At 35.9% G+C, this 24,969-nt stretch overlaps 1 protein-coding gene across 1 annotated transcript in view; it reads left to right on the plus strand.

Annotated features, from left to right (window-relative positions):
- Window positions 1-24,969, plus strand: part of LOC142849300 (uncharacterized) — a 44,875-nt gene that overhangs the window by 5,029 nt on the left and 14,877 nt on the right. The window contains exons 3-6 of the mRNA XM_075971221.1: window positions 10,159-10,285; window positions 10,793-10,888; window positions 18,438-18,520; window positions 18,990-19,554. Of these exons, the coding sequence (XP_075827336.1) occupies window positions 10,159-10,285; window positions 10,793-10,888; window positions 18,438-18,520; window positions 18,990-19,554 (871 nt within the window). The remainder of the gene's footprint in view (window positions 1-10,158; window positions 10,286-10,792; window positions 10,889-18,437; window positions 18,521-18,989; window positions 19,555-24,969) is intronic.

The raw sequence follows: 24,969 nt of genomic DNA on the forward strand, positions 1-24,969 counted from the left end.
GTAGCTTATACTTAGTATAAAACTGGTACTGATGTATTCACTCTACACTTTCCGTGCTTTCTTTCGTGGGCAATCACTGTCACTACAATAATGATGTGACTGTGTGAAAAGCTGCCATCAGTTCATCTTAATGTATTGATGTTGACTTCATTCACCTGTACTTGGCTCTCTGCTACAACATCTATCACTTCAGAGATCATTAGTTTAACTTTTGTGTTTCTGGGATTGTATATAGTGTTTCATTCTGTAGCCAGAGTGCATTGGATTCACGTTATCAGCAATAATTATTTTGGAGCATTGCCAATTGATGAACATAAATATCAAATTGCACCTGTCCCTAAATATTTTGATTTGTTCCCTTGCATTGGAGGCTCCCTTGCATGGGATCTCTCCACATTTCCCCCCATGAACACAATTGTTTTCATGTCTAGATTTCAGAAAAATAGGTATGTATTTATAGGTTTGTTATTTTTAATTTTCCTTCTATTGAAAATAGATATTTTTCCTCACATAATTTCATGATTATGGTTTTCTCTCCCTCTACGACTCCCAATTAATCCCCATACCTTTTTCCATCCAGATCATCCCCTTTCTGTCTCTCAATAGAAAACAAACTAAGGTAGAATAATGACACAAAATATAATATGATGTAGTAAGATAAAACAGAACTAACACAGAATAATAGGAAAAAACAATCACATGAAAAGTAGCTCCAAAAGAGGCACAAGAAACAAATATAGATGCAGAGACCCATGACTTTTCTTTTCTTTTCTTTTTTTTTTTTTCGAGACAGGGTTTCTCTGTGGTTTTGGAGCCTGTCCTGGAATTATCTCTTGTAGACCAGGCTGGCCTCGAACTCACCGAGATCCACCTGCCTCTGCCTCCCGAGTGCTGGGATTAAAGGCGTGCCCGGCTTTTCAAGGTCATGGATTCCCTAAAACACTGAAGTGAAACTGTAATATCATTTAGGGTAAAAAGTGATAAGAAAATATGTAAATAAAATAAACTATAAGGGAAAGAAAAGTTGAAAAGTTCTTAGATGACATTATGACACAAGGAACTTCCAAGATGCTGTTGAGTCTATGAGGCTCAGCATGCAACCTACCTTTGAGAGTAGTTTCTTATCCCAGTGACAATTCCTTGAAGCAAACCAAATTTTCATTTGCAAGGGGTTATCAGTCAGAGATTGCTTCTGGGCTAGGGATCTGGGCATGTGTCCACCTCATACTTCAGTTCCAGTACTAAATTTGGTGCAGAACTGTGCATGACCTGTATATGCTGCCTCAGTTTCTGCTCATTAATATGGGCTTCAATCCAGTAGAGGTAGAGGGCTGTGTATGTTTGTGTGGGGGAGGGGCATGTGGTTATCTTCCTCCTTTTCTGCTTGGTCCTGTTATCCCTGAGGGAAGGTATTTGAAAGAGACCTTCCATTTAGCAGTGTTTCAAGGTCTCTCAATCTCTGTATATATTTTGGCTGTGAGCCTCTCTGCTTTCTCTCCAACTATTACATGAGGAATATCCTCTTTTTGGTTGAGCAAGGCTTTGGATCTATTAGTATATCCTGTATAGTAGAATGTCATTTGGAGCAATTTTATTTTTATTTTTTAGAACCGTAATGTTGGGTTTTATTTATGTCAGGTCTTTGGGCTATCTAGTTTCTGGTTTTTGGTCACCAGAACAGTGTGAGGTATGGGTTTCATCTCGTGGAGTTAGGCTTAAGTCAAATCAGGTTTTGAATTATTACTCCCACAAGATTTGTGCCACAATTATACTATCATATCTTAAGGGCAGGACACCAATGTAGATCAAATGGTTTATATTTGGACTTGATGCTTATGTTTGCTCTCAGTTGTATGTAGACTACCTTGCTGTACCAAAGACTCAGGTAGTGATAAAGACGCTATATAGACACCAACTCCAGTTCTCTGTAATCAGTGAGTTTTTTTTTAAATGGAACACTGATTTTGATTTGATCAGTAAATCCAGATAACACAAGGCATTAGCATTTTCAAACACTGCAATTTTTACTTCATTTTAACTAAATGTGTCTGGTGGAATCTTGCTGTATTCCATAAAACAGAATGATGAGCCAGACAAACAGACACCTACCTGAAATCAATCTTTTAGCATGGTAAATAGATTCTAAATTTTAAAGACAATGTGTATACTAAAGCAACTCATAGTCAAGTCTAACAGTTATTTAAAAGCCTGTCAGGGTTTTGATAAGAGTAGAGAGGCAAGAATTTCTTACACAGTATGCCAGATCAGCACAGTTTCCAATCTGACATTATAGGCATTTGAGTAATGTGTCATCAAAATCACACAGTATTTATGGTTGACATGCTCAAGAAATTAAAAGCACTCAATCTTATGCAAGGCATAGATGTGAATGTCTGAAAGAGAAGAGCTGAAGATCATTCAGTTGTGATGAATATCCATCTTCCATAGATGTTTTGATTCTTTTCCAAGTAAGCCAAACCTTCTGTTTAGTTGCAGGCTTCTGAAAACTTTCTCATACCCATATCCCATAGAGTGAGCTAATACTCAGGCCATTCCAATAATCTAGCTAAATTAATTGATTCCCCCCCCAAAAAAAAAACCTATGTTCCCACTGCCTGTATCTTTTCACATGTTTCTCTAGTCATTTATTTATTTAGAGAATGTGTATGCATGCATTAATGTGTGCCTGTGTGGATTTTTGTCATGGTGCATGTGTGGAGGTCAAAGGTTAACATGAGAATGTCAGTTCTCACCAGCATGTGGGGTCTGGAGTATGAATTTAGGTCCACAGGCTTGGTGGCAAGGGCCCTTACCCACTGAACCACACCAAAGGCCTATTTCCTTAAAATCGTTTCCCATAGCTGTATCTCAAATGACTATTCGTTCTTCTTAAGTATAATCCATACATTCAGATGTACACACACCCATACATTCCTTATGTCTGAAATAAAAGCTTTAAACAGTATAAGAGAAATACTTAACAAATACAAGTTGTTTTATTTTTAAATGGTAACAATATATGGCGAACCCCTATTGAGTCTTTAACTATGCAATTTACTTTTTTGGGCTAAGTGTAGTGACACATGACTATATTCTCAGGATTTCAAGGCCAGACTAAACTACTTTTGTGAAGTTTGAAAGCAGACTGAACTATGTGACTCAAAAAAGTATAATAATATTTGTATAATATATATTTTTCTGCTTAAAATGAATTTTTAAAATTTATCTAAAAAAATCTTTTCTCATTTAACATGCCAAATCCATTTTCCACTCCCTCCCTCCCGCTGCTCCCTCCACCTTCCCCACTCCTGTCTCCCCATCTCACCCCTCATCCGCTCCTCACAGAGGGTAAGGCATTTTCCCATGGGGAGTCAACGAAAACTAGCACATTGCTTTGAGGCAGGACCAAGGCCTTCCCCAATATATCTAGGTTGAGCAAGGTATCCCTCCAAAGAGAATAGGTTCCAAAAAGCCAGAAAGACAAGCACAAGGAATAAATCCTTGTCTTCCTGCCAGTGGCCCCACAGTCTGCCCCAGCCATACAACTGTCACCCACATTCAGAGGGCATAGCTCAGTCCTATGCTGGTTCCTTTGCTGTCAGGCCAGAGTTGGAAGCCTTCCATTATCTCTGGTAAGCTGTTTTGTGGGTATCCCCATCATAGCCTTGACCTCTTAGCTTATATTCTCACTCTTTCCTCTCTTCAACTGGACTTTGGGAAGTCAGCCCAATGTTCTGGGTTGTGGACTATAGGCTCCTAATACTTTCCTATATAGCTAATATTCATCTGTGAGTGGGTACATGCCATGCTGATTTTTCTAGGTCTGTGTTAACTCACTATTAATTTTCTAGTTCCAGCCATTAAAATGCAAATTTCAAGATGTCATTGTTTTTTTATGGCTGAGTAGTATTTCATTATGTAAATGCACCACATTTTCTTTATCCATATTTCAGTTGAGGAACATGTAGGTTATTTCCAGGTTTTGCCTATTACGAATAATGCTGCTATGAACATAGTTTAACAAATGTCCTTGTAGTATGGTTGAGCATTATTTGGGTATGTGCCCAAGAGTGGTGTTGCTGGGTCTTGTAGGTTGATTGCCAGTTTTCTGAGAAACCACCATACTAATTTCCAGAGTGGTTGTACAAGGTTACATTCCCAGCTGAAAGGGACAAGTGTTTCCCTTACTCTGCATCCTCTCCAGCATAAGCAATTATTGGTGTTTTCGATCTCAGCCATTCTGACCGGTGTAAGATGGTTTTGATTTGTGTTTCCCTGATGGCTAGGGATATTGAAATTTTCCTTAAGTGTCTTTCAGCCATTTGAGATTCTTCTGTTGAGAATTCTCTGTTTAGTTCAGTACCCCATTTTTTAATTGGGTTATTTAGAATTTTACTGTCTAATTTCTTGAGTTCTTTATATGTTTTGGAGATCAGTACTCTGTCCGATGTTGGGTTGGTGAAGATCTTTCCCCATTCAGTAGGGTGGCTCTTTGTCTTATTGACTCCCTCCTTTGCTTTACAGAAGTGTCTCAGTTTCAGGAGGTCCCATTTATTTATTTATTATTTCAGTGTCTGTGCTAGTAATGTTATATTTATATTTAGGAAGTGATCTGGTGTACCCATGCATTGAAGTTTAATTCCCACTTTTTATTCTGTCAGGTTCAGTGTGGTTGGATTTATATTGAGGTCTTTAATCCATTTGGGCTTGAGTTTTGTGCATGGTGGTAGGTATGAATCTATTTGCATTCTTGTACATGCTGACATCTAATTATGCCAGGACCATTTGTTGAAGATGCTTTCTTTTTTTCCATTGTATAATTTTAAGTTCTTTGTTAAAATTAGGTGATCATAGCTGTGTGGATTCATGTCTGGGTCTTTGATTTGATTCCATTGGGCAACCTGTCTCTTTTTATGCCAATACCAAGCTGTTTTCAGTACTGTAGCTCTAAAATAGAGCTTGTTGTCAGGGGTGGTGATGCCTCCAGAGGTTCCTTCATTATACATGATTGTTTTGGCTATCTGGAACTTTTAGTTTTTCCATATGAACTTTGAGTATTGTTCTTTTGAGGTCTGTGAAGAATTGTGTTGGGATTTTGATGGGGATTGCAGTGAATCTGTAGATGGCTTTTTAGGATTGCCATTTTATTACATTGATCCTTCCTATTCAAGAGCATGGAAAAGTTCTTCATTCTCTGGTATCTTCAATTTCTTTCTTCAAAGACTTAACATTCTTTTTTAAGAGGTCTTGCTTAAAAAAATCAACAAGATTGTCCAGACTAACTAAAATACAGAGAGAATATCCAAATAAAAAAAATAAGAAATGAAAAGTGGGACATTATTAAATGATAATGATTAGCTCAAAACTTGTACTCCACAAAATAAGAAATTTTAAAATTAATGGATCTTTTTCAATGATACTCCTAACCAATATTCAATCAGGATCATATTAACAACTTAAGTAGACTTATAAACACTAAAGAAATAAAGCCAGTCATTAAAAACAGCCCCCACCTCCAAAAATTTCCAGGATCAGACGATTTTAGGACAGGCGTCTCTCTGAGATATTCAAAGAAGACCATATGCTCTTCAAATTGTTCCACAAACTGAAATTAAAGTAACAATACTAAATTCATTTTATAAGAGCACATTAACTCTGATTTTCAAATCACACAAAGATTCAGCAAAGAAGAGAACTTCAGACAAATTTTGCTAATGAAAATGATGCTAAAATACTCAACAGAGTACTTATAAACTGAATCCAAGAACAAAGCAAAGACATTGACCATGATCAAGTAGGCTTTATCCCAGAGATGTATGGATGTTGAACATATGAAAATCAATAATATAATTCACTAGAAAACCAAGTTAAAATGCATTATCTTCTAATTAGATGCTGAAAATACCATTGGGGTTTTCTATTGTGATTTGATCATTTCGATGTTCTGTGTGCTTCTTGTAGCTGTATGCATGAGTATTTTTATAGTTTTTGGGAAGTTTTCTTCCATATCTTGCAGATGTGGTATATGTCATTTACTTGGGATTTCACCCTCACCTATGGTTGTAACGTAAAGCTTTGGATTTTTCATGTTATCTATCATTTCTTGTGTAGTATTTTCCTGTTTTTTTTAAGAGTAATCATAATTCTTTATTATTTCTTCTACGTGTCATCTCTTTTCCTTTAGGTCCCTGATACTTTTGATGTCTTTCCTTTGAATTTTCTAATTGGTACAATGACTGTTTCTTTTCTTGAGAAGATTTTATTCATTTATTTTATGTATCTGATTATCCGCATGCACAGCTTTATGCAAGAAGAAGGGATCAGTTCTTACTATCGATGGTTGTAAGCCACCATGTGGTTCCTGGGAATTAAATTCAGGACCTCTTGAAGAGCAGCAGTGCTCTTTACCTCAGAGACACTTCTCTAGATCCTAATGAATATTTTTATTCCAAATTAATTTCAGTTGACTCCTGTTCAGTGTTTGTATATTATTATTGAAACAAATTCTCAGATTTATATTTTTGGGGTTTTTTGTAAATTTCTTGACCTTTTTTTGTGTTTTCTTTTTCATCGTGAGGAAAACTTAATTTAATCTATTGAATTTCATTTTCTACTCATTTCATTGAGCTATTTCTTTCTCTTTATTGTCTGTTTTCTCTTGGAAATCTTTCATGAACGTTTGATTGTTCATTTAAATTCTCTTTCCTATGTTTCATCGAAGTCATTCTCGTTGACAAACATTTCTATTTTGTTAGTATGTTTTGGAAAGGAGATACTGACTTGTTCCTTTCACAGTGTTTGTATTTTTGCAATGAGATATGGGCATGTGACTTTGGTATTATTGTGCCTGATATGGATAGAGCAGTTTGGTGCAGAGGGGAGGATATGTGGACATGCAAATTCTAGAGAATGGAAATGACTTATTAGAGTGAAGTCAGGTGTACTAAAGGTACTTTAGTGATGTGTAGGATATGGTTCCTTGTCCTATTTGGTTTTTAGAAGGATAGCTGACTGGGTGGAGAATTTGGCATTTTAGTGTGAGATGTCTGTGAGTTTCAGATTTAGGTAGGGTGCATCCTGGAGTAATTCTGTGTTTAAATTGTAATACATACCAAAACTGATTTGGGGGTAGGGAAGGTTATGTGCTGGGGAGGTTCAGAAACACTCAGTGAGCTAGAGCATGAAGAAAAATGTTGGAAAACTGGCTGTGAAAATTGGTTTGATGTTATATCAGCAAATAGGATGTTATGGAAATGATGATTCTATTCATGCTTTGAAATTGCCATACCTTTATCCAATGTATTTCAATCTTATGTACAGTGCTCTCCCTCTCATGAATTAACCCCATGATCGCTTGTTTTCTTTTTATGCCTACTTTTGGTCCTATTTATTATGATGATTTTTATGGTTACCAATAACCCTGTGAATCTAGGTAGTATAATACATGTCCAAATTTTTATGGCTCCATCCACTGTGACATGGGTAAGGCACTCTTGGCTATATTTTCCTCCCCAAAATGTCCCACATTCTCATAGTGGCAATCAGCTTCTAGTAGCTCCTCAGCTATTGAGAGGGACCTTAGGAGGTACCTCCTGAACCACATTGGAATTTTGACTTACACCATCTTACATAGCCCTAGGCAACCATTCCTGCTGTTACTTGATTCTTATGTCATGGCCAGGAGAAAGAATTTCAGTTCTCTTTGTGACTCTTAATTACTACATTGTTCTTTTTATTTCCTTAATTCTTAAATTCATAACATTGTGTTCTTTTGATCATTCACTCATGTATATAATTTATTGTGATAATATTTATCTCTGTTGCCATTTTCTGTTTTCTTAAAAATCCAGTTGATAAGCTTTTGTGCAAGTAGTAGTCTCACGTGCTCAAGTTCATTTAGGACCCACTAAATTTTAAAAGATTGTTGTATGAAAATGTTAGTGCAATTTTTACTGGAGCATGGCAAATTTACCAGTGACTCCTTTACTGAAGAAAATGACATCTCCTCTACATGCAACCATCTGAACTCAGTTGCTTTTCAGTAAAGTAGAAGTCCTCATAAGCCCCTCTTCTATCCATGATGGAATATTTAAAACTTCAGTTTTCTACAGGTATTTTGTGTCTGTTGGTTTAAAGTTCATATTTTATTGACTGTCGTATCCAGAACACAGCATTTATATTTACTCCTCCAAATCCTCTTGCTCCTTTATGCTTTCCCATATCTCTCTTGCAATGTTCCCTCGTCTTTGGAGGTATGAGCTTTCCAGATCTCTTTCCAAAATCACTTACTCTGTGGCGCGGGGTTTTTTCAAGATAATGTAAGTATAGATTAATAAGTTATAGAACAACTCCAAATGCTGAATATACCCATTGTGAAAATACCTATGTATTCTTTTAAAGCAAGTTCTCTACAACACATGGCAACATCAGGATATACAAGAAGAGTCACAGTGAGGGCTTAGCATGCATAGTATAGAAGAAAGCAAAGGCCTTCACCCAGTCAAGTGACTCTCTTTACAATGAACACTTGCAATCAAAGTTGTAGTTTCTGATACTGTGAATTGGTTAAAAAATAATGAAATTAGATCATGTCTTTATTAAACTTGCTGCTAATATTAGGAACTAATATAATTTAGCTGAGAATAGAAATCAGTATTAAACCAACTAATGATAAAGAAAAAATGCAGATTGATGAAAACTATAGCTGTATTATAGTATCCACAGTGTTTAAAAATCAGTAAAACTATGAAGGACTGCAGTAATAATGTGAGAGGAGAAGGTTGGAAGGAGGCAGAAAAAATAATTTAGGAATGAGTAAATTACACAGATTTTTAACTGGAATAATGGAAGAAAACTGTGTACTACAGAAACATACAGAAAAAACATAAAACCCAGTAAAACAGTACAATAATATGAAACATAAAAGAAAATGATTAAGATGTAGTTAACTGAGAGTGAATATGTTCAAGAATTAGAATAGGAGAAAGACAACAATGAAATGTACGATGAATAATATAACCACGCTGTCAAACAGGGCATGTCTTTTGTGGTTTGTCCTTTTCTTCCTATCTTCCCCATGAAGATTCTTGTAGAAAAATATATGAAGGGCAAGGTGCAGTTTGTAATGCTAGATCTATTCTAGAAAATCAAATTTATGGGACTGCTGTTCCCAGGGTGGTTTAATCAACATTTTATTGGTGTTTTTATTGATTTCTTAGTAAATTTTGATGAGTAGCTTACTACAATTTAGTTCTCATACTAATCTTGTGGCTTTTTAAATTTTTTCTTTTTTAAATATTAATTTATTATGTATACAATATTCTGTCTGCATGTATGCCTGCAGGCCAGAAGAGAGCACCAGACCTCATTACAGATGGTTGTGAGCCACCATGTGGTTGCTGGGAATTGATCTCCGGACCTTTGGAAAAGCAGACAGTGCTCTTAACCACTGAGCCATCTCTCCAGCCCTCATCTTGTGTTCTTGAAGCAATGATGGAACCCTGAAGCTTCAGGGGAGAGTCAGCTTTGGATGTCAGCTGATCCAAGTCATGCATCAGCTGTGCAATCTACCACCTCAGTTTTACTTCGTAAATCTGCCCACAGTGTTCCCAATACTTATTAAGGCATTAGAAGTCAGTCTCTTCCCAGCTTGCCACACACAGGTGTCATCTCTTTCATGGTCTTTCCCACTGTTGTCATTGAAATAATTTGCAGTAAGAATTTCTGCTTCATTCTTGAATATGGCATTTCTGTCCCTTGCTCCACATCTTACTTTTGACATATTTTCATTTCACAACGGTGCATGCACGCATGGTTGCAACTTTACAGCTCATGGTTCTTTTACCTGTGGTTCCTAAAGAAACAATTTGCCATGAGAAATAGATGCCCTTAAATGGTGAAGTCTGGACTTCACATGAAGATAGTCTGGCTCCCATTCACATACCCCTTTTCTGCCTGTACATCTACACCTTAAGTTTATCCTTCTTGATTTAATATTTTCAGCACACAGATTTTCAGTGTAGACTATATTTTGGAGTATGTCTTTTAGAATAATGCTAATCAAGAACACTTCAAGTTTTGTGATAAATTCTTGTATTCATAGTCTAAGTAAAGAAATGTGTTCGTGGGCACTTGATAAACTCTTTCCTTTCATGACAGGGAATCTTGACTTTCCAGGATGTGGCAATTGATTTCTCTCCAGATGAGTGGGACTGCCTCGACTTTGCACAGAGGTCTTTGTACAGGGAAGTCATGTTGGAGAACTACAGTAACATGGTCTCTGTGGGTGAGATTTTTTTTCTTTCATGATTTCTTTTTTATCGTAATTGTTTCTTACAAGTGTGTTTTACATCTATGTCTGAATTGTCAGCCTCACTTTCACATGTCAATTTAATAAAAATCTTAGAGTTCATCATTTAGAACACAATGATTTGTGTAACTTTATCTTGTCAATATACTCCTGACTCCTGGAGATGGCATTCATCATTCAAACATTTATAATACATTTTACTTTTCAGACACACCATAGATTATATATTGATTTGTAATGTAATGATTTATTACATATTTGCATTTAGATTCAATAGTAATTTACAAACAAACCCAAAGTACAGAATACTAAAAAAAAAAAATGCTTTTGGGTGTTTTAAAATATTGGGAGATAGCAATTAGGTAATTATATTTGGAATTTTATGTTATATGCCATCTTATATAGTCAGTATGGTGGTTTATTAGAAATCCGTGTTTTTACTATTATCCCAAGTTATACCCATATATCTCTTCCAATATTCAGGTATTTCATTGTCAAAACCAGATCTGATCAGCTCCCTTGAACAAGGCAAAGAGCCCTGGAATGTGAACACAGGAGAGAAAGAAGGCAATGAAAAAGGTAAGCCACAGGAAGTATTAGCACATGTGGGAAACATAGGACATGGAGGAATTCTCTCCTGAAGTGGGGTTTGCAAAGATCTTTACCTGAAATGGTATAAAAATTCACATTGAATAATTATTCTAAATTTTTTTTAAGTCTCATTCACATAAATTGACCTAAAAATTCACATTGAATAGTTAACTTTAATTATGATATAAAGCAGAAGATAATTTATTGCCATATCCTTGAATGCTACCACGTCCTGAAATGAACAATATTGAAATGAAAATTAGCATTAAAAAACTTTTCACAGTGTTTCAAAGAATATTTCTCTGTACACGTTCATGTCTGTTTGTTTGCACTTATTATGTGGTTTTCACAGTTTGTTAGAATCACATAAAATCAGAAAATATAAATTTTATAGTTGGACTCATTTTGGAAGATTGTTGAATTCATTCTTTGCATTAAAATCTACAGAATTTCAAAGATAACTTTTTCTATTTCTGCAAAATATTCATTAGAAACTAGGAGTTGTTTATTCATACATGTTATTGGTCTATTTTAATATCTGAAAATCTCTGAATATCAAAATTTATGTTGCTTTTCACATAAAGGTTGTGTTTTCTTATGTGTTTTTATATTTGTCTAAATTTGAGTTTGCTTGGAGAAGCAAATTTGTATATACTTTTATTTTTCATATATATTTTTATTATTTTGAATGCCTCATAATGACTTTCGATCATATTCAATTCCCCAACTCTTCCCATGTTCTGCTTCCTCAGATATCTTTGATTTTTTTCCCATCTTTATTTATACTCAGAGTTCAATCTGTAATTCCCATACAATCCCGGGTGTTGAGAATGGCCTGGATATGGTTGAAGTATCAGGAGTTACACATTTTAAAAATAAACTTAATGCTCTTTCTCCAATCATCTTTAAGATGATAGGAACTTCTCAGCAAGGCTTGGTACTCCAGTTCCCATCAGCTTTTCTTCCTAGAATATTAATCTGGCTTGAGCTTGCTCAGGTCTGATGAATGCTATCCTAATCACTTGAGTTCTTATGGGCAACTGTCATGGTGTGTATAAAAAGTACTATTTTCTTATAGTCATTCATGACTTCCTGCCTTACTATGTATTATCACTCTGTCCAGAAAGAGCTCTGAACAGTCCATAGAATGGGTTTGATATAAGAAGCATACTAGTTAAAACTGAATATTTTCTTACTGTTTGTACCATGTCCACCTGTGAGTCCCTTTTTAGTTGGCAAGTCACACCAGAAGCAATGGGAATGAATGCCTGTATTTCATTATGAACATATATACAAAAGTCCTCAATAAAATATTTGCATCATGAATCCAATAGTATATCAAAAAGGTGATCTACATAGGCTTCATCTCAAGACGTGTAGGGCTAGATCAACAATTCAAAACCAATAAATGTAATCTACCACTTATACAAACTGAAGGTCAAATTCCAAATGTTTATCTCCTTAGATGCAGAAAAGCCTTTGACAAAATTAACACCCCGTTTTTGATAGAAGTCTTGGAGAGATTACGGATGCAAGGGACATACCTCCAAATGAAAGACACAATTTGCAGAAAGCCTATATCCCACACCAAACTAAATCGAGAGATATTCAAAGCCTTTCCACTAAAATAGGGAACCATTTAAATAGGACTCACTTTCTCCATATCTATTCAATACAGCACTTGGAATCTTAGCTAGAACAGTAACATGAATGAAGATCAAAAAGTGATGAATAATAAAGGAAGAGATCAAAGTAACTTTATATGCAGATGCTATGAATTTAGGTTTACAGACTCTAAAGAACTCCACCAAGAATCTCCTACAAGTGAGATAAACTTTAATCAAATTTAAGGGGTGCAAAATTAGCTAACAAAAGCAGTAGTGCTCCTCTATAGAAATGAGAAAAGATTTAAATGGAAATAAGGGAAGCGATATCTTTTACAATAGCCTCAGAAAATAGTTTGGGGGAATTTGAACTAAGAAAGTTAAAGATCCTTATAGAAATGTATCAGAAGATAGAAAAAATTTCTGTGCTCAAGGATTGGTCAGTTAATGTAGTAAAAATGAACTTATTGAAAGTAATATATTGATTCAGTGAAAATCTCATTAAATTCTAACACAATTCTTGAAGATCGCAGAAAGACAAGTCTTCAGCAACATATGGATACAAACAAACAAAAAACTCAAAATAGTTTAAATAATCATGAAAAATAAATTATATATGTATGGTATTATCCACAATTTTATTTATTTTCTTTTATTTTATTATTTTATAAATAATACCAGTCAAATTTTCCAATTTCTCCCTTCCTCCCACTTCCCTCCCGTTCTCCCACCCACCCTTCCCCCACATTCCCCTTCAGTCCTAAGAGAGGGCAAGGTACCCTGCCCTGTGGGCTCCCCTGTCCATCCAGGCTTAGGTGTGCATCCAAATAGACTAGGATACCAAAAAGCTAAAACATGCAGTAGAGACAAATCCCAGTGCCATTATCATTGGCCCCTCATTCTGCACCAATTGTCAGCCACATTCAGAGGGTCCAGTTTGATCCCATGCTCCTTCAGTCCCAGTCCAGCTGGATTTGGTGAGCTCCCATTAACTCAGGCACACTGTCTGAGTGGGTGGACCAACCCCTTGCTGTCCTGACTTCCTTGCTCATCTTCTCCCTCCTTCTGCTCTTCAACTGGACCTTGGGAGCTCAGACCAGTGCTCCAGTGTGGGTCTCTGCCTCTATCTCCATCCATCGTTCGATGGAGATATTCAAGATAGCCATCAGTCTGACTACAGGCAAGGCCAGTTCAGGTCCTTCTCCTCCACTGCCCGGGGTCCTAGCTGGGGACATTCCCGTGGACACCTGGAACCCCTCTAGAGCCAAGCCTCTTGCCAACCCCAAAATGGCTTCCTTAATTAAGATATCTTCTTCCCTGCTCTCCCATATCCCATCCTTGCTCCATCTCAAAAATCCCACTCCCCGAAGTTCTCCCCAACCCTCCCCTTCTCCCTTCTCTCCCCCACTCTCCCCTTTCCCCTAACCAACCCACACCCCAATGCTCCAAACTTTTGCCTGGCAATCTTGTCTGCTTCCAATTTCCAGGAGGATCTATATATGTTTTTCTTTGGGTTCATCTTATTACTTACCTTCTCTAGGATCATGATCTATAAGCTCAATGTCCTTTGTTTTTGGCTGGAATCCACTAATGAGTGAGTACATACCATGTTCATATTATTGGGTCTGGGTTATCTCACTTGGTATAGTGTTTTCTGTATTTTCTATATTCAGTGTTGTCGGATTTATATTGAGGTCTTTAATCCATTTGGACTTGAGTTTTGTGCATGGTGATAGATATGGATGTATTTACATTCTTCTACATAACTGGTTGATATCCAGTTATGCCATCACCATTTGTTGAAGATGCTTTACTTTTTCCATTGTATAATTTTAGCTTCTTTGTCAAAGATCAGGTGTTCATAGGTTTGTGGATTAATATCCGGGTCTTCAATTCGATTTCCTTGGTCAACGTCTTGGTTTTTATGCCAGTACCAACCTGTTTTCATTACTGTAGCTCTGTAATACAGTTTAATGTCAGGGATGATAATGCTTCCATAAGTTCCTTTATAGTATAGGATTGTTTGAGCAATACTGGTTTTTTGTTTTGTTTTGTTTTCCATATAAAGTGGATTATTGTTCTCTCAAGGTCTGTGAAGAATTTTGTTGGGATTTTGATGGGGATTGCATTGAAGCTATGGATTACCTTTGGTAGCATTGCCAGTTTTACTATGTTGATCCTACCAATCCAAGAGCATGGGTGATCCTTCCATTTTCTGGTATCCTTTTCAATTTCTTTCTTCAAAGACTTAAAGTTTTTGTCAAATAGATCTTTCACTTCCTTGGTTAGTGTTGTTCTAAGATACATTATGCTATTTGTGGCTATCGTGAAAGGTGATGTTTCTCTGATTTCCTTCTCAGCTTCTTTATCCTTCGTGTATAGGAGGGCTACTGATTTTTTTGGAGTTGATTTTGTATCCTTCCATACCACTGAAGGTATTTATCAGCTGTAGGAGTTCTTTGATAGAGTTTTTGGGGTCACTTATGAACACTATTTTAGCATCTGCAAATAATGAAAGTTTGACTTCTTCCTTTCCAATTCGAATCCCCTTGATCTCCTTATGTTGTCTTATTGCTATTGCTAGAACTTCAAGCACTATGTTGGAGAGATATGGAGAGAGTGAACAGCATTGTCTTCTTCCTGATTTTAGTTTGAGTTTCTTTCCATTTAATTTGATGTTAGCTGTCAGTTTGCTGTATATTGCTTTTATTATATTTAGATATGATCCTTGTATCCCTAATCTGTCCAAGACCTTTATCAAAAAGGGGTGTAATTTTGTCAATTTTTTTGACATTTAATGAAATGATCATATGGTTTTTTCTTTCACTTTATTTATATAATGGATTACTTTGATAGATTTCATATGTTGATCCAGCCCTGAATCTCTGGAATGAAGTCTACTTGATCATAATAGATGATTTTTTTTTTGATGTGTTCTTGGATTCAGTTTGCCAGAATTTTATTGAGAATTTTTACATCGATGTTCATGAGTGAGATTGGTCTGTAATTCTCTTTCTTGGTTGAGTCTTTGTGTGGTTTCTTATCAGGGTAATTGTAGCTTCATAAAGAGTGCTTGGCAGTGACTCTTCAGTTTCTATTATGTGGAACACATTAAGGAGTATAGGTATTAGCTCTTCTTGGAAGTTCTTGTAGAATTCTGCATTAAAACCATCTGGCCCTGGGCTTTTTTTGGTTGGGAGGTTTTTGATGACAGCTTCTATTTCCTCACGACTTATGGGTCTATTTAAATTGTTCACCTGGTCTTGATGTAATTTTGGTATATGGTATTTATCTAAAAAATGTCCATTTCTTTTACATTTTCCAATTTTGTAGTAAGACCTAGTGAGTCTCTGAATTTCCTCAGTGTCTCTTGTTTTGTCCCCTTTTTCATTTCTGATCTTGTTAAATTGCGTGTTCTCTCGCTGCCTCTTGATTAGTTTGGATTGGGGTTTGTCAATCTTGTTGATTTTCTCAAAGAACCAGCTCTTTGTTTCATTGATTCTTTGGATTGTTCTCTGTGTTTCTATTTTGTTGATTTCAGCCCTCAGTTTGCTTATTTCCAGTCTTCTACTCCTGGGTGAGTCTGCTTCTTTTTTTTCTAGAGCTTTTAGGTGTGCTGTTAAGTCTCTAATATGAGCTTTCTCCGTTTTCTCTATGTGGGCACTTAGTGCTATGAACTTTCCTCTTAGCACTGCTTTCATAGTGTCTCATAGGTTTGGGTATGTTGTGTCCTCATTTTTCTTGAATTCAAGGAAGACTTTAATTTCTTTCTTTATTTCTTCCTTGACACACGGGTGGTTCAGTAGTTGACTGTTAAGTTTCCATGAGTCTGTAGGCTTTCCAGGGAGTGGTATTGTTGTTAAATTTTGTCTTTACTCCATGGTGATCCGATAAGACACAGGTGGTTCTCCATTTTTTTTTGTATCTGTGGGTGTTTGCTTTGTTATGGAGTATGTGATCAATTTTCGTGAAGGTTCCATGAGTTGCTGAGAAGGTATATTTTTCCTGTTTGGGCGGAATGTTCTATAGATGTCTGTTAAATCCATTTGATTCTTTACATCTGTTAATTCTCTTATTTCTCTGTTAAGTTTCTGTCTGACCTGTCCATTGGTGAGAGAGGAGTGCTAAACTCTCCTACTATTAGTGTGTGGGGTATGATGTGTGAATTCATTTCCCTGGGACTCTCCCAGAGAGTTGCACTTCAGGTGCTCTGGCTGTGTGGTTACTTGCTCTCCTCTCCAGTTCCCCTCTTGGCAGGGTTTCAGGATTGTAGACTAAAAGGCGGGCTGGGGGGAGGGGCAGGAAACAACCTCTCCCCCTTCCCCATTGGCTCTCTGGTCCCCTCAGCCCTGAAGCAGGCCATATTGGGGTTTCCAAGGATCTTGCAGATGAAAAAAAAAAAAAAGCTCATCCACAATTTTATTCTGCAGTTATATAATCAGCATTTGTATTATAATTGTATGGTTGAAAACTGATATTGATTAATAAAATCAAATTGTAGATACTAACATAAGTCCACTCATCTATGAAAACTTATTTTGTAAAGGAATCTAGAAAAATACATTTAACAAAAAGATGGCTTTTAATTCTAATCTTACCGAAGCTATTTCCAGTAGACCACAAGTCCCTAAGAACTAGTTTTTTGAAGAGAGCATGAACTGGATAAGAGTCACTGTTATAGGAAGGCCCCATACCCAGCACTCGATGGATAACAAGAACACCACTCAATGAAATATTTGTACATTCTTTTTCCCCATAATGTTTAGTGTGGGAATTTATTTGTTTCTATTTTTTGACCTTATGCTATCTTTTTGCATATTATAACTTCTAGAGTTTTGCCTTGTTTTGTTTTATGCAGTTTTTGTATGGACAACTATGTGTCTTTCTCTATACCTGTTGACTGTGCTTTTTCTTTGTCTCCTTGTCTTCTCTTATCCTGTCTGATTTCATTGGCTCTGATTACATTATTTTATTCTCATTCTTTAGATGCCTATATTTTTTCTACAACATGACAGAAAGTGGGTAAATTCAGACATTAGTTAATATGGGGATGATCTCAGGGCTTTTGAGGGATTAAAAGTCATAATCAGAATATATTTTATTAAGATGTATCTCTGATAAGATCAGTCCTAGTGAATTTCCTTGAAAATTTATGGACCCCTTCTTTGTGGCATACTTGATTCCCTGTGGACCTATTAGTAATAACTGTTTCCTGTTCTTCATTTCCTTCTTTCTTTACTAATAAATATTCTGCATTCTTTACTAATATTATTCAATTTGTTCATTCGAAAAGATTGTGGAGATGAGTTATATCCATTAAGATAAAATGAGTGTTTTTTGTAGTTGGGTTATAGGATTTGTACATAGTTACTTTTCAATTTTTGTGATAAAACTCCAAGATAAAGGCAAAATACAGAAGAAAGATCTATTATAATGAATCAGAGGTAGCAGCTGACAAGGGACTAGAGCAGCAGTGAGAGGTCAGCAGGAAGCAGAGAGGTCACTTTTGGCAATTGAAGGCATTAAAATTCTCAAAGCCAGTCCAGGGACATATATGTTCCTTTAAGTTGATAACTCTTTATCCTAACAACAAGTATCCACCAACTCAGACCATGTATTCAGATATCTGATTATATGGGATCATTTCACTCAACCTATTTTAGTCTTAATTCTCAAAATTATGACTGGAATCTCTAAGGTAACATAACTTCGATCCTTCCATTTTTATAGTTTATTTAATGTATGTTATAAAATATCTGTCCATTTGCCTTAAAAAGATTGTTTTATTAGAATGAATGATTTGAAGTTTATTTTTTGTAATATGCCACCTTGAATATGGGTCTACATATTTATAAAACTGTGTTACTTGTATATCTAAAAATGTTTCACATAGTGTACTAATGCAGATAATTATATATTTTTCTTCCTTCCAGTTTTCTATTTTCATCAAGCACAAGACCTATTTTCACAGGAGAATAGACAAGATCCTATTCAGAAATTGATATCAGGAGTAGCTGTAAGTAGTGACTTAAAAAACTTTCAGGATGAAGAGAGAAAGGAGAATGGATTATGTCATAATTGAAATAATCTATATTCATCAACCACACTGGGTAGCCCTGCCAAAAAATGTCAGTAATCTCTACCTTATCTTGAAAGATGTCACATTATTTTCAGAAGCAGTTTCTCAGAAAAAAAATGTTTTAAAACATGTTTATATTGTACAAATAATTTTGAAAAACCTGAAATTGAATGATGCATATGCTATTAAACATTTAATTCCCTTAATTAATAATTATATTTTGTGACATATCTCAATTGACATATACATGAGAAGATTTTTCTCAATTAAATGAGACTGAAAATATATCTTAGGTTTTCTAGTTGTGAGAAGTCTTACACATTTAATGATGTTATTACAACCAATACATACACGATAATTTTAAGGAGATTTTTTATTATAACGCACACCTTTATTTTTGTTCCAGCATAACCAGAAAGAAGAGAAGCATTATATAAGCAATCAAAATGAAGAAAGTCAAAACAACTATATGGAATGTGGAAGGTGCTTATACAGATGTGTATGCCTCACTATGCATGAGAGAATTAATCCCAAAGAGAAGCCATACAAATGTAAAGATTGTGGCAAGTCATTTAACCATTATGCAAATCTTCAAGCTCACCAGAGAATCCATACTGGTGAGAAACCTTACACATGTCAAGCATGTCTCAAGTCCTTTACCCAGGTGTCAGATCTTCACAGACATCACAGAGTCCATACTGGTGAGAAACCTTACACATGTCAAGAATGTGGCAAGTCTTTTGCCCATGTCTCAACACTTTATAATCATCACAGAACCCATACTGGTGAGAAACCTTTCAGATGTCAAGAATGTGGCAAGTCCTTTACCAGGGCATCAACTCTTTATACTCATCGCAGAATCCATACTGGTGAGAAACCTTACAGATGTCAAGCATGTGGCAAGTCCTTTACCCAGATCTCAAATCTTCACAGTCATCAAAGAACCCATACTGGTGAGAAACCTTACAGATGTCAATCATGTGGCAAATTTTTTGCCCATATCTCAACACTTCATAATCACTACAGAATTCATTCTTGTGAGTAACCTTGGAGATGTCAAAAATGTGACAAGTCCTTTACCCAGATCTCAGCTCTTCATACTCACCATAGACTCCTTACTGGTGACAAACCTTACATATGTAAAGAATGTGGTAAATCCTTTAACACAAACTCAAGTCTTAGAAAGCATAAAAAAAGTCATGTGTGATGTACATTTCATAAATTTTTTAATATATCTCACATTAATTTGTTGTACAGATCTTCATACATTAACCAAGTTATTATAGAGACTTGCATCATTCAATTAATTTTCAAAGCTTAGTCAATACATAGACAGCTTTACAGTTCTTATGAATTTAGAAACATTGTATCCAGATTTGGACTTCATTGTCATCAAGCATTTATTGTAAACAGAATTTATGCATCACTGTTAACATACTATTCAAGCATTAACTATTATGAATAAGTAAATATTTCTAGTAGGAGTAAATTAAGCAATAAGATTTCTTGACTCTGTGTTAAGGTAATGTGTTAAAAACATCCAGTGTCATACTGTTTCAGATCTTGATGCATCTTTAATTTCTTGGCATATGCTTGCTTATGTAATGAGGTTATGTCTATATAAGCATTATTTTCCTATGATTTTTGTGATACTAAATAAGTATCAGCTTGTTTAAAATTCAGGTCTTCTCATTCAGTGTCTGTGCAATAAAACTGTTAAACATTTGACCAATTTTTATTGTATTTTTTTGTTCTGATCGTCTATTCTCTAATGTCAGGGTTTCAAAAATGTGAACTCTTCCATGAATGACAACAATAATAAAAACATGTCATAAAATAGATGTAGATTTGTCATGGGATGTGTGTGCACTGTAAAGACAGATTGGTGTGATTGCTGTAATAGGAAGATGGAATGGACATTATTTAAGCATGAGGTAAAGACAAGACTTCTGGGCAGGGAGAGGAAGTAGAAGGAGGAATTGAGTCATGCAGGTGAGTTGCTAGTAAACAGGGAGGAAGGAGCTTGTGAGGTATGTGGCAGAGTGTTGACTAAACATGGGTTACCAAAAACTCTACCAAAGAACTTCTACAGCTGATAAACACCTTTAGTAATGTGGCAGGATACAAGATCAACTCCAAAAAGTCAGTTGCCCTCCTGTATACAAAGGATATGGAAGCAGAGAGGGAAATCAGAGAAGCATCACCTTTCACGATAGCCACAAACAGCATAAAATAACTTGGGGTAACTCTAACCAAGGAAGTGAAAGATCTTTTTGACAAGAACTTTAAATCTTTGAAGAAAGAAATTGAAGAGGATACCAGAAAATGGAAGGATCTCCCTTGCTCTTGGATTGGGAGGATCAAAATAGGAAAAATGGCAATTTTACCAAAAGCAATCTAGAGATTCAATGCAATCCCCATCAAAATCCCAACAAAGTTCTTCACAGACCTTGAGAGAACAATAATCAACTTTATATGGAAAAACAACCCAGGATAGCCAAAACAATTCTATACAATAAAGGTACTTCCAGAGGCATTACCTTCCCTGACTTCAAACTCTATTACAGAGCTACAGAAATGAAAACAGCTTGGTATTGGCACATTATATTTGACGTATGATGTTATATGCATAGAAAGCATATTTGTGCTTCTGTTCAACTGTAAATTCCACAGAGGCCTTTATCATTTTTCCATATTATTATTATAGAATAAGACACTTCAAAGCCGGGCAGTGGTGGCGCACGCCTTTAATCCCAGCACTCGGGAGGCAGGGCAGGCAGATCTCTCGAAGACATAAGTAAATTATCCAACCAGTAGAGACTGTCAAACTGTAAGAAAGATCAAATGGGTTTGGCAAAATAGTTCAGCATCAGTGTAAAGCATTTTCAAATGGTCAGGGAGGAGAGACAAACAAAAACTCTGTACAAAGGACAAAAAGAATCAGGCACAAGGAACAGAATTTTTTTCAAACCATATTCTGTGGTTTTGTTATGCATGCACATGGCCTATTTGTGCTACATCAGGTTCTAATGAAGTCTACAGTCTACTTGTGACAGTGAAATAAGTAAGTAGAGTGAAACCCAAGCTGCCAAGGTTCCATTCTTATTTACTAGGCGTCCTTATTTACCTATCCTTCCATCCTTCATACATAGCTCTTTGTTACTCACGTTTAAGTAAAAAGATGGTTCCTAACAGTAGGTGGTCATGAGAATAATGAAAATCTCAGTATTTGCTTTTCAGATCAGATTATATAAGTCCATAAGAATTTATCAGAACATAATGTAATATGCTACATGCTTACTGAACAAAGTCTAGTGTTAAAGCATTTTGAACTCTACTGCTTCCATTAAAAGAAGACAAAAATACTTGGAGTTCTCACAAAATTTCAAAGTCACAAATAACTGCGTTGAAATACAATTGCTTTCACTTGTGATTCATTCGACAGCTTCTATTTGTTAATCTAATTAGCAGCCCCAACATCTTTGTGAACCTTGCCAGTAAGAACAAGGTAGAGGCTATAGTAAACTTCATAAGGGTTTGATCTCCATTGGAGTTCAGCTTTTCATTGCTGCTTTGCCTGGGTTGAGTACAACAGGCCAGTGCAGCCCATGATCTCACTGGATAACTTGACTGCTGAGCAGACCACTTGAACTCAGCAAGGGAGAAACTCAGCATTTAAATCTCTCTTGTTTTCATGAGTTTCCGTTTAACCAAGCCAGGAGTAAATACTCCCTGATTTCTGAGGCTCTGCAGATGGTGAGTGTGCGTGTAGCAGGTGAATGGTATTTAGTGATACCTTTTTAAAAAGCAAATCCTCTAGAGAGAATCCAGGAACAGAAGCTCAGAAGAGATGGCTGGTTCTACAGTAAGTATGTCTCTGCACAGCAGCTATGCTCAATTTCTTCTACAAAGTTGATATATTTATGTTGCAGATTTTCTCTGCTTCTCATAGTCTTCCCTAAGGAGTTGATATTTGTGTGTCTGTGCTAAATTATGACAGTTATGATTGAGTCTTTAAATATATACTATTTACACGGTGTCAAATTCCCAATGTTTTGTTTTGTTTTTGGCTGCTCATTTTTCTTTTTTTTTAGGACATAGATCCTCAATGAACTGATGATGCTTATCATTGGTGATTCCATTGTGACTGAGGAATATTGTAGTTTCTTGATGCCCAATTACTCCAGAGAACAACTCACATCCTCATATAAAGACAGAAAATGCAAATATATGGCATGACTTCTGCCCGGGGCTCTCTTGGTTTACTGGTTTATGAAAATGCATGTTTGTTCACATGAAATGTGTAGCCTAGCATAATTTTTTTAGTTATGAGAATGTAGAATTAGGATGGACATAGTCTTATGGAAAACAAAACTACATATATATGGAATTCACTTGAGAATCTGGAATGTGGCAGACATACGTAGCTTATGTTGGCATAAAATTGATGCTGTTGTATTCACACTAGAGTTTCTATGCTGTATTGTTTGGCAATCACTATCCCAGCAATAATGATGTGACTCTGTGTGAAAAGCTGTCATCAGTTTATCTTAATGTATTGATGTTGACTTCATTCACCTGTATTTGGTTCTCTGTGACAATGTCTACCACTTCAGAGATCACTAATTTGGTTGTTTTGTTCCTAAATTCATATATAGTGGTTGATTCTGTAGTCAGTACATATTGGATTCATGTTATCATCAATAATTATTTTGAAGCATTGCCAAGTGATGAACATAAACTATCACATCTTTTGCAGAAAATGAACTTCTCCCTAATTATTTCATTTGATTCCTTGCATTGGAAACTACCTAGCATGGGATCTCCTCATCTTTCCCCAATGAACACGGACGATTTTGTATGATTATTTAAAAAAATAGGTTTCTATTTATTTTTTTTTTACTTATCCTTCTATTGAAAACAGTTTTCCTTAAATAACTTCATAGTTGTGTTTGTCTCAACTCTATTATGACCAATTCTTAACTATCATTTTCCCATCCAGATCCAACCCCTTTCTTTCTCTCATCAGAAAAAAACTGGTTTCTAGGGGTAATAATAACAAAAAATATACTATTATGTAGTAAGATAAAACAAAAACTACCACAGAATAATAGAAAAAAATCAATAAGAAGACAACTAGCCCAAGAAAAGCCAAAAGAAACATAATTCCCCAAAACACTCAACTGGAAAAATGTATAAATGAGATAAGATGTAAGGGAAAGAAAGGATGTAAAGTTCTGACATGACATTTTAGACAAGGAACCTCCAAGATGCTATTAAATTTGGGAGCGGGGGTTCAAGACAAGGTTTCTTTGTAGCTTTAGAATCTGCCCTGGAACTTGCTCTTGTAGACCAGGCTGGCCTCAAACTCACAGAGATCCATCTGCCTCTGCCTCCTGAGTGCTGGGATTAAAAGGTGTGCACCCCATTTTATAATTGGGTTGATTAGCCTTTTACGGTCTAGTTTCTTGAGTTCTTTATATATTTTGGAGATCAGACCTTTATCCGTTGCGGGGTTGGTGAAGATCTTCTCCCAGTCAGTGGGTTGCCTTTTTGTCTTCATGACAGTGTCCTTTGCTTTACAGAAGCTTCTCAGTCTCAGGAGATCCCATTTATTCAATGAGGCCCTTAAAGTCTGTGCTGCTGGGGTTATACATAGGAAGTGGTCTCCTGTGCCCATGTGTTGTAGAGTACTTCCCATTTTCTCTTCTATCATGTTCAGTGTGTTCGGACTGATATTGAGGTCTTTAATCCATTTGGACTTGAGTTTTGTGCATGGTGATAGATATGGATCTATTTTCATTCTTCTACAGATTGACATCCAGTTTTGCCAGCACAATTTGTTGAAGATGCTCTCTTTTTTCCATTGTATACTTTTAGCTCCTTTATCGAAAATCAGGTGTTCATAGGTTTGTGGGTTAAAGTCAGGGTCTTCGATTCGATTCCATTGGTCAACATCTCTATTTTTATGTCAATACCAAGCTGTTTTCAATACTGTAGCTCTTAATAGAGTTTGAAGTCAGGGATGGTAATGCCTCCAGACAATCCTTTATTGTATAAGATTGTTTTGGCTATCCTGGGTTTTTTGTTTTTCCATATAAAGTTGATTATTGTCTTCTCCAGATCTGTGGAGAATTTTGATGGGATTTTTATGGGGATTGCATTGAATCTATAGATTGCTTTTGGTAGAATTGCCAGTTTTACTATGGAATATATACATATTAGAGTATTACTGGGCAGTAAAAAACAAGGACTTCTTGAATTTTGCATATAAATGGATGGAAATAGAAAACACTATCCTGAGTGAGGTAAGCCAGACCCGAAAAGAGGAACATGGGATATACTCACTCATATTTGGTTTCTAGCCATAAATAAAGGACATTGAG

The sequence above is a fragment of the Microtus pennsylvanicus genome, chromosome 1, assembly GCF_037038515.1.
Source record: "Microtus pennsylvanicus isolate mMicPen1 chromosome 1, mMicPen1.hap1, whole genome shotgun sequence".
NCBI classification, from domain to species: Eukaryota; Metazoa; Chordata; class Mammalia; order Rodentia; family Cricetidae; genus Microtus; species Microtus pennsylvanicus.